Consider the following 11492-nt stretch of genomic DNA (forward strand, 5'->3'; position numbering starts at 1 on the left):
TTTCACGGGTTGTTGACACGAGTAGATCACAGCCGGTTGTGAAAGTGCTTCGTGATGTAAAATTAATCATAATTAACTGCCGGAAATAAATAGTGATTATTTAGGAACTAGAATTAAAAGCAATACTATAGCAATACTATATGCATTTAAGATTATTGTGCAAGTATTATTATACATGAAAATATAAAAAAAATTGTGGAAATAAGCGTCGAATAAATGTCACGAATATAAGCAATCTTGACAAAGTCGACAGTTAAATCTTATCATATTTAACTAGAATTTTATAAAGAATTATTTTCAAAGTTATATTCGTGTATGTGATAGAAAAATTGTGCTGCTAGAAAAAAGAAGATACGAAACACTAAAAATACATCTTGTGAAGAAAAATGGTTTCGTGCACATGGTGACACCTCTGGTTAGTTTATGCTTTCTATAAACAATTTGTCATACTTTATTTAAAAGTAATTTTGATTATGTATATGCTTATTTTATAATTAAATTAAAATTAGTTATAAAATTATATTACATAAAGAATTTTTAAATAATAAATACATATAAATTTTTTATAAGACTCAAATTCATTAGTCTGATAGCTTATAATGGCGAAATACAACGTACGTTTACTTTAATTTTTGTAAATATTATTAGATTACTCATTGCGCATTATTGATATTTTATAACATCTGCCAATGATTTTTAATGTTTATACATAGCATATAAAGTTTTTATTGCACATAATAAAATACTTTATAATTAAATACATAAATTTATTTTTTAAATAATATTTGAAATTTCATTTATCTATTAATGTTTATCGTTAAATCTAAGATTAATGTATTATCATAATAACTATTAGTGAAAAATTTGAAATATAGTGCAGATATTTCATTTTTTTATTTAGATCTGAAAGATGATTAATTATTTAAAAAAAGATGATTAAGCAAAATTAAAAATTCAAACAAATGTAATGTTTTAATATACCCATATTAAAATATTTAATATACTCATATAATAAAAAAATATATACGTTTAATTTAAAATTTATTTTTATTTTCACAATATATTAAAATAAATAAAATTTATATCTCTTAATATGATTGTTTATTATATAATAAAATAATTTTTTATTATACTTATTATATTTTAAATATGAATCATATTATTTTAATGTTATTAAAATATAATAAAAACATTTTTAATCATAAAAATATATTATATTATTATATTATTTTTTAATATATTGAAAATTATTAAAATAATAAATACTATAAAAAATAAAGTTAATAAATAATATTTATTATATAATAATTGATTTTTATTCTTTATTTTCTTTATTTTTAATTATTAAATAATTTTTTATCTAATAATTAATAACATTATAACATTCAAATAAATATATTATTAAATAATTTTTTATTTAATAATTAATTTATTATAATTTATTTTCAGTTATTATTATCTTATTTAATTATATTTTATTAAATAAATATTGAGATAATAAATATTATAGAAGATTTTTATTAAAGATAATTTTTTAAATGATACTTTTAGAATATTTCAAAAAGATTATATAAATGAAAGAAAGTTTGCTACATTAACCATATTATTTATTTTAAGCTACATTTAACTTCAAGCTATTATTACAAAGATGAGTACATAATATGCATAGTATATAATATAATAATAAAACATGTGCATTCCACTTTTCATACTTCAACTACAGAGAAAGGATTCAAGTATTGATTGCAAGAGCATGGTGTGCTATGGCAATAGGAGGAGGGTGAAGCCCAGACAAGACCCCACCTCTTTATGCTATGCCTTCTATTTAAGTCTTAAATCATTTCAGACAATCACAGTAAATATATCTAATATGTAGCACAATAAAATGTTCCATTTTAATATTATTATTCAATATTCTTTGTATTTCAAAAATATATATTTCTGTGTGTTTAAAAATCAATGATCTAATTTTATATTTATAAACATTAAATTTATATTTAAATATAAAATAATTTTGTACATAAATATTTTTAGTGTCAACAATAACCAATAATATATATAGTAACAATATATTTTGAGTTATTTCATGCATAATCAATTGCTTCTATATTATATATATATTAATATATTTTTTCAGATGGAAAAAATAATATATAAAAACATGATAAATATAAAAAATATATGAATGACAATGGGCTGAAATACGAATATAATTAAATTATAAAACTCTCATCATTTTTATAAAAGAGAGGTACAGATAATAATGGCATTTAATAATGATAATAATTAAATTATTTTTATAAAAAAATTATCACATTTATAAACCATTGAAACAATTTTTAAATATTATATTATTTTACTTTCTTGTTAAAGGAAATAAGACATGGCAACAGTAGAAGAAAAAAAACGAGTTGGTGGCTCAAAGGTTTCAGCCATTGCAAATATCTTCCAGTCAAAACCACAATTGGATAATCTAAGTCATAGAACAAATAATATTCTATCAGATGGTTTCAAGGAACCAGCTGTGCCTTTAAAAGAATCTCCAACACAAGTTACAGTTGTGAGAACTGAAAGTCATGTAGCTCGATTTAATAATGCACGTGCACTTTTTGAAAAACTTGGAGAAGAAAATAAACCAAATAAACCGTAAGTATATAAAAAAATAAATAAATATAAAAAAAATACATAAGAAATTATACATATTTAATTATTTCTAAAAACATACTTTTGCATAGGGTGGACAGGATTACAAAGCCTAGTAATTTACATGGCTTAAGATCACGTTCTAGCTCTGCAAATTCTGGATCAGGTTGTACATCTCCAGCTAGATCACCACGTCCTAGATCACCATCACCTCCAGGAACCAGAGATCACTTGAGCAATTGGAGTGCAAGTGTACCAGCCTTAAATGCTGAAAGACATTTTGAAAATGGTCACAATCATGGTTTAGATAATGTACCAGATAAACATAAATCACGAACAGGATTAGGGAAATTTGACAAAAATTATGGCAAAGAAAATCGTTTGGATGATCGACCGGAGAAACCAGAAAAACCAGAAAGAAGATTGAACTCAAAAGAATTAATTGAAAAGCAAAAAAATTGGACTAGTCATTTTTCAAAAACAAGACCAAGTAGATACAATTCAGATCCAAATAGATCTTTAGTTCAAAGTTCATTAAATCAGAGTGCAAATAAAGTAAATGTTGAAGTTGCTTCTGTAGGGCATTTACAAAATGCTACAAATACTGATAATGAAACGAAAAGATCAGCAGATATTTCTGCTAATCCAGCCACAAGATCTGCAAGCTTTTGTTCTGTTAGATCATCAGTTATATCTCCACCTCCACCACCACCACCAACAAGAAACTCTTCTACTTCAAATACAAAAAAAGAAAGACCAGCTAGTATAGCAGCAGTATCTCCTCCAGATATACCTAGCAGTCCAGAATATGCTACCATAAATAAATATTTTGATACTTCATCAACAATACCTGAATATGCAGTTGTACAAAAAAGTACAAATATACAAAATAAAAATTTCCAAAGAAATCAAGAACAACGAGAAATTTCAAAAAATGTTTCCAGTCCTATACTAGAAAAGACGCAAGATGTGTGTATGCCAGAATATGCAGTAGTGCAGAAAAATACTACAGCAAAAGTACATTGCCGAAATACTGATATATCAAAAAATAATTCACATCATTCAAAAAATATCAACAATTCTGAAAGTAATTTATCTCTTAAAAGTACTCTTGCAAGTTCAAGTATTGATATTTATTCACAAACAAAATCACATATTTCTTCCTGTGAAAAAAATTCTGATATATCTAGTCCAACACGAAGTATGTCTATAGAGAATATTATTAGTATGACTGTAGAAAGTAAAACAAAAAAAGATAGCGATTTACTTGATGCTCCTGAATATCTAAACTATCCTTCAAACGTTATATGTTCACCACCTAAAACATCTGAGTGGAGAAATGAATGGTTAGCCAAAAATGATGAAATTTTAAAGAAAGCTACAGATTTAAAATGTGCCAGAGAAGAAATGGAAATCAAAAGCGAAGTTATAAGATCTGATCCACGACCAGATTGGGCCAGACCATGTATAAATACAGTGAGAAAAAAAGATAGTTTATCAGAAGAAAAGAAAGTGGAACCGTCAAAATCTCCGGATCCGGAATTGAGACCACCTTCTGGAGGTACGGATAGTGCATCTTCTAGTATGAGCTCCCCTAGCTCCCCTTCTAAGGATAGTAAAGAAGAGAAGGCAGATAAGGAAATGTCAGAAAAGTTTCAAACTGGTATAGTATATATGACCAATTTCCAATAATATAATTCACATCTATATAGAAATGTATAATAGTAAATATATTTTATATATATATATACAAACAAACTTAATTTAAATTTATCTTTTAATAACTGATTTTTATATATTTTATTAATTACTATAAAATAATTATTTCACAATATATTTAAATTTTGCAATTTTATTTTTATGGCTATGTGCCAAAATACTAAAAAGTAATAGTATAAGAGGAAATTTTTCTCCTTTCCCCTTTCCTCCTCTTCTAGATGTTAATTCCTCCTACTGGTTCATCGGTATTATTTATAGAAATCTGTGTATTCTGTTCTGCTTCTGTCTGGTTCTACTTCACATCATTTATTTCAGAAAAGTATTTTACATATATTAATATTTTGTTTACCAGTATTGTTTATAAAAAAATTTATTCAAAATTAATATTAATTTTAATTTAATAAAATAATTTATTTTATGAAATTGAATATATATGGATAAATTATCTTTTGTAATGTGTTAAATCTTTTGCATTGTGTTTTTAGAAAGATTTAAAAATACTATTTTAAAATAATAATTTAAATTTTATTATAAAATTAATTTTTTAAAAACAATTTTTTAATTTTTTATAACATATATATGTTATTTTATTTATAATATTCAATACATTTTTATCTAAGATTTTATTATGAAAAATTTTAAAACATTCGAAAGTATAATTTTAGTTTAAAAAAACTGAATAAATTTAAAAATGTTTTATTATGCATATGATTTTTCATTTTAATTTTATAAGTTGTTTATTATTTTATATATATATATATATATATATATATATATATATATATATATAAATACCATGTGTCTCCGTCTTCTTTGCATTGATTGCCGAGGTATTTCATACCTTCTCTTAAAAATTGATGTATACATTTTAACATGTGGATTTTTTATTATAGATAATAATATGATATTTCAATATTTTAAGGTCGTAACAGTTATGATTTACATCATGAAGAACAAGAAAAACCTGCAGCATATATGGAATCTATTACTGAAAGGGATAATTTAGAAAAAAATTCAAAATTCAATGAATCAGATACTACTACTGTTATTCGACGATCTCATGTACGTGTTGATCTTCAAGCTGCTGGTCTGGGACCACGACCACCATCTGTTGTCAGCTCAGATCAAGAATACCCACCTTTAGAACATAAGGATATACCAATATCTTCGCCATATGTAAAGAAAATACAACAAAATCAAGAAATTTCTCCTCAAAATAATGAAATTAAACCACAAGTAAAAATAAATATAGAAGAAAATACATTAGTAAAAATTGATTCAACAAAAAGTTGCCATAATAAGATATCTCAAGAAAGTAATCAAGATCATGTACGAATAAATTCAATGATTACAGAAGAAAATCAAAATATAATTTTAGATAATAAGTCAAAATCAAATATTAACAATGAAAAACATACATTTTCTGAAACTGTATGTCAAAAAACAGTATCCAATGCCAAAAATGATCAAATTAAAATCTCTGTACGTGAAAAACTAGCAAAAAATAAAGAAGAAGTTTCTGGAAAACGTTCAAGTTTTGCTGAAATAGATAATAAAGTAGATCAAACAGAAAAAGTTAGCTTAAACACAAGTCAATGCTCAGTGTTTTCAAATGTTCATAATACTGAAAATTCATCTGAAAAATTGAATGACAAAGAAACCGAATTAAATGATGCTTCATCACACTCAGAAAATATATCTAAATTTATATCAAAAACAAATAAGAAGGAATTTATAACATTAGCAGGTGATGCAGTATCATCACCCAAACCCAATTCTCAAACAATAAGTAATATTTTAAATAAAAGTACAGAAGAATTAAATCAACCACAAACAACATGGGAGCAAGAGAAACAGAAGGCTGAACTGGCAAAGTTGAGATTACAAGAAAATACTTTTACAAATACAGTTCAACAAATTAATATGTCTCAAAATGTATCATCTACTATTGTAACTTTGCATCATACAGAAAAGAAACAATTAAACGAACATATTATATCTGAAAGTAGTATTCATGATGATAGTGATTCCAGTGAGACTAAAACTATTACAAATTTGGAGTATATATCAACAATGGATGCAAAAAATACCATGGAATGTAATAATTCTAAAACTATTACAGAAAATTTTTCTAAAGCTACAAATCAAACAATTCCTATAACACCAGATACTATGACAGCTGATGAAGCAGAAAATTTATTAAGTTCACGGTAAGTTACTTAAGCAAATAGTTTACTTTATAAAAATGAATTCTTAATAAAAATAATGAAAAAATTGTTACAAGATAATAGTAATATTATAGTTAAAATTATAATATTATATATTATGTATAATGCATTAGAATTTTCATATAGATTTTTTTCAAACACATCTCTATATTTTGTATTATGATAATTCTAACTATAGCAAATCATTTTATAGTAATTTGCAAATAGCTTAATAATTTTTATTTTTTTATTTTAAATTCTAATGTTTTCTTCTATTCATGTTTATTTGAATGTGACTTCAAACAAACTCATAATAAAATGGGACAAAACAGCATCCTAGAAAAAAAAATAAGGTAAGTTAATTGTTATTGTCTCATTAATGTTTAGTTCATTGATTATAATGTTAAATTATAAAAGCATCGTGAATCACATGAATAATCAATTAGACAAGGATCAGCTTTATTATCAGACGAAGAAGCTCAAGAAATAGCAAGATTATTATCACCCACTACACATGCTGAAGTTGTAAGTGAAGAATCTATTGAAAAAAATAGAGAAATCGATAAAGAAAGGGAAAAGGATGATCAAGATAACACACCAGATTGGCTTTCTGATGTCTTGTCTGCTCCTGATACCAGTCTTATTAATAGCACCACTAATGATTATAGGTGAATTAGTTTAGTCTTTTATGTTTTTTATGTCTTATAAAACTATTTTGCAGCTAATGCTATGTGTTGATTTTAATTAACTTTTATTAATTGGATTTTCATCGGAAAATACTAAATTTATATGATTTTTTAGTTTGTCCCATAGATCACGTAGCGATTTAACGATAGACTCGTTGACGGAGAGTCAAGTGGGTTCTGTAACAGGTAGTGAAAGTGGTTTACTTGGATCTGTTAATAGTTTGAATGATACTTACGAAATTAACGATGATACAGAAACAGAACATCAAGATGAATACGTTCCTCCAACACCAGGCAAAGTTGTAAGATCATAGATAAAATTTATATTTATGAAATATCATTTAAGAACAAATATAATTAAATTTACATTTTTTTAGATATTGGTTGAAAATGGTGTACATTATTTTGAAGATGGTCATTTTTGGATGGAAGTTGCAGGAATACCAGAATCAGATGACGAGAAAGATGATTATCCAACAAATGTACCCATTAAAAAAATGTCTAAAGTTTCATTTGATACGAAACCAATGAGAGTTTATTCAACACATTCAGTAAATGAATACGATCGACGAAATGAAGATGTAGATCCCGTTGCTGCTAGTGCAGAGTATGAACTTGAGAAACGAGTTGAAAAAATGGAAGTAAGATCAATATTAAATATGATGTGTATTTTATTACATATATATATATATATATATAATAAAAAATTTATTAGGTATTTCCAGTAGAGCTTATGAAAGGTCCAGAAGGTCTTGGTTTAAGTATTATTGGAATGGGTGTTGGTGCAGATGCAGGACTAGAAAAATTAGGTATATTTGTTAAAACAATCACAGAAAAAGGAGCAGCTGCACGAGAAGGCAGAATACAAGTAAATGATCAAATCGTTGAAGTGGATGGTAAATCTCTAGTTGGAGTCACACAAGCATATGCAGCTAGTGTTCTTCGTAATACTTCAGGACTCGTACGTTTTGTAATTGGTAGAGAACGTGATCCAAATTCAGAAGTAGCTATGCTAATTCGACAAAGTCTTCAAGCAGATAAAGAAAGAGAACAAGCTAATTCTGCTAGGTATGAATCTATTGATTTAAAATATAATTCATATATTATTTAAAAATGACTTCTCTATGATGATTTATCCTTGCTCGCTAATGTCTATGACGAAAATTTATGGCCACTTCAATGATGGCTCGTAGCCTCTTGAAGGACTGAGAGAAATTAATTTTTAATAAATAAAAAACTTATCAAGTTATTTAAGAAGCTTTAAAATAAATATATTTTTTCAGAAAACTTAATTTCTCGGATGCTTCACCTGATAGTCAACGAGGCAGTGAAGATATTTCTGTTGGGGGTATAGGAGGAATACCAGGTTCTCCAGCTATGTCATCATGCTCGGAAGGGGAACCTCCTCAAAGTCCTATAGAAAATTATTTACCTTCTGGTCGCAGTAGATCTCCTATTATCAGTTCATCAATGCCACCACATACATCTGCTACAACGCAAAGCGATGTTGACAGTTTAAGATTGCTTTTACAAGAGGTAAAATATTTTTATCAACAAGATGAATGTATGAAGCATATATGTAATTTGCATAATTTTATGTATGTATAATTTAGTTATAGTAGCTTTCATTTAGAAGAATTTTTTATTTTTTTTTTATAAATGTAGTTAATGAAAAATATATATTATAGTCTTATTATTTGAAAAAGATATTCTAAATTAAAAATATCATAAACTACATTTTATATTCATTTTTATTAATTTTATATAAAATATCACATAAAATGCATTGTTATAAATTTATATAAAATTTATATTTATATGCATTATAATATTTTGTATATATATGTTATATATATATATATATGTTTATATTGCTATTTTTATATAAACGCTATATTATAAGCACTCCATCATAAGTTAAGTATGAATATATTTTGGTATTGCTTATGCACTGTGTTCGTTATTCACTGCTTGCAGAGTCAGTATAAACTAGCATTAGCAGATGGAGAGGTGGAAAAACTCAAAGCTAAGGTAATAGCATAAGATTTAAAATTTTATGTTATTTATTACGTATACTTATTTGTTGATGGAATATGCTTGTATATTATATACTTATAGTTATGAATTTGTGTGCAGCTTAATGTATGTATGTCGAATTTGTTATTATTTTATATAGCTTTTTTGTTTCTATTATAAATAATATTAAAAAATATAAAATGATTTATTGAAAAACATTAAACTAATATGTTTTATTTATTTATATTAATACTTACACTAATATATTTATGTATTTATGTATTAATATATTTATGTATATTATTTATAATAAAATTTATTGAAAATTTTTTGTTTATAGCTTGTAGACTTAGAAAACAGTGGAGCTGGAAGCGAAGAATATGCAGCAAAATTGCGCGAATCTGGTTTACGACTTCACGAATCTGAAAGAGCTTTAGGCAGTGCTAGACAAGATTTAATAACTGCACGAGAAATGCTTTCTCAAGCAACAGCACAAAATGCTGCTTTACAACAAAAATATGCTCGAGCCAGAAGAGCAGCTCGCGAATTACGCACAGATATCGCTGCTAGAGATGAATTTTATCAACAATTACTACAGGAAAAAGATACAGAATATAATGCTCTTGTTAAAAGTTTAAAAGATAGGGTATGTTATCATTAAGGAAATTAGAATAATTTATATATAATAAAAAAAATTAATTATAAATAATTATAGGTAATTACATTGGAAGTAGAACTAACAGAAACACAACGGAGATTTGGATTACCAGTAAGATTGCCTTATGATGGAACTACGGCTAGAATTGTTACACCACAGTTGTCACGCCGACAGTTACCTCCCCCTCCTTCATCAACTAGTTGTCAACTTTCAGATACAGAAACAGATCTTAGTAGTCCGGATGATGGTGATAAAACAGCAACAGTTGAAAGAAAACTACCGCTTCCATTGCCAGTCAAGGAAGAATTAGATCGAGCAGTACCTGCACATCGATTACTTGATAATTCGGCTGGAAAAAGTAAAGCTGAACTTGCTAGTAGAGGAGGACTTGCAAATCGACAACTTCCTAAACGATCTGGTGGTCTTAGTAACAGTAGTTCTGTATGTAATACAATTATTAGTATATGTAGAAAAATTATATATTTATTTAATCATTTAATATTTCAGGATTATGGTTTGGATGAATCAGGTGACAATACTGATGAGGATTCATCTTCTAAATTACTTTCCCAGGATACAAGTAGCAGATCACCAAACGATTTAACATCAAAACAATCAAATTTGAGTTCCTATTCTAGTAGTTCTTCAATTAGTTCATTGAAAAGTAAACATATGGAACCTACGCATCCAACAACAATTCGACAACATAGTACTATTAGTTCACAAGTTAGAGCTATGACAGAACAAAGTTGGCCACAATCTCAAAAAAGTATTTCTTTCTTTTTTCTTTTTTTGAATTTTTGCTATTTTTTGGATATAATTTATATGTAACTTTAAATATAAAATTATTATCAATTCTTCATAGATTTAACTGGACCACCAGCATCATTTGCAGAGCAATTAAAACAAGTTTTAGCGGAAAGAGAAAGACGACTTGGAGGAAATGACATATCTTCATCAAGAGAAAGTTCTGGAGACTTTAGTGATTTAAATAATCCACATTCTAGTGATCCAACTTTAGTTACCCATCATTTAGTGGAAGAAATACGACAAGCTGTAAATGAAGCCAATCAAAGAGGTAAAATATTTTATAATATATCTAATATGTAATTCATTCAAAATAATTTTTTTATGGTGAATTTTTTATTTCTATAGTAAAAAAAGCTACTATTCCTTCATCAAATTTAATTGGTAGCAGTACACCCTGGCATCATCCAGGTAGTTCACCGTCTAGTCTTTCTTCTGGTGGATCAGTGAGCCCACCTGCCATTGATCCTAGTCCATCTAAAACAGGTACTCTAGATATTTATGATACAATGCAAACAATAATTCACAATCTTCTTTTTCTTTTTTTTTTTTTTTTTTTTTTTTATATGTATATATTTTATATATTTTTCATTATATTTTTTGCTTTTCCATATGCACATAAATATTATTAATTTAGATACAAGTGAAGTTTGGTTACCTCCTCATCCAAGTGACTTTGGTTTAGGTGACAAAAAGTCTCACTTTTGGCAGAATGCACCAGTTACTGATTGGTCCAAAGAACAAGTAAGTTATATA

The 11492-nt window shown here is 26.4% G+C and overlaps 1 protein-coding gene across 4 annotated transcripts in view; it reads left to right on the forward strand.

Moving 5' to 3' along the window:
- Spn (protein phosphatase 1 regulatory subunit spinophilin) overlaps window positions 1–11492 on the forward strand; it is a 14005-nt gene continuing 2513 nt past the window's right edge. Inside the window, exons 1-18 of one of the 4 annotated variants that reach the window (XM_086913775.1) lie at window positions 1–415; window positions 2138–2251; window positions 2374–2646; window positions 2736–4306; window positions 5285–6572; window positions 6902–6922; window positions 7016–7237; window positions 7371–7557; window positions 7633–7896; window positions 7971–8323; window positions 8539–8791; window positions 9233–9286; window positions 9612–9917; window positions 9987–10370; window positions 10437–10698; window positions 10795–11007; window positions 11085–11222; window positions 11374–11480. In XM_086913775.1, coding sequence (XP_086769901.1) covers window positions 2384–2646; window positions 2736–4306; window positions 5285–6572; window positions 6902–6922; window positions 7016–7237; window positions 7371–7557; window positions 7633–7896; window positions 7971–8323; window positions 8539–8791; window positions 9233–9286; window positions 9612–9917; window positions 9987–10370; window positions 10437–10698; window positions 10795–11007; window positions 11085–11222; window positions 11374–11480 — 5886 coding nt within the window. In that variant the 5' untranslated portion in view covers window positions 1–415; window positions 2138–2251; window positions 2374–2383. The remainder of the gene's footprint in view (window positions 416–2137; window positions 2252–2373; window positions 2647–2735; window positions 4307–5284; window positions 6573–6901; window positions 6923–7015; window positions 7238–7370; window positions 7558–7632; window positions 7897–7970; window positions 8324–8538; window positions 8792–9232; window positions 9287–9611; window positions 9918–9986; window positions 10371–10436; window positions 10699–10794; window positions 11008–11084; window positions 11223–11373; window positions 11481–11492) is intronic. The other 3 variants (XM_086913776.1, XM_086913778.1, XM_086913777.1) reach the window with 3 other exon arrangements.

This window comes from Apis florea, unplaced genomic scaffold (genome assembly GCF_048593485.1).
Source record: "Apis florea isolate Af1SG1 unplaced genomic scaffold, ASM4859348v1 contig_3515_pilon, whole genome shotgun sequence".
NCBI lineage: Eukaryota > Metazoa > Arthropoda > Insecta > Hymenoptera > Apidae > Apis > Apis florea.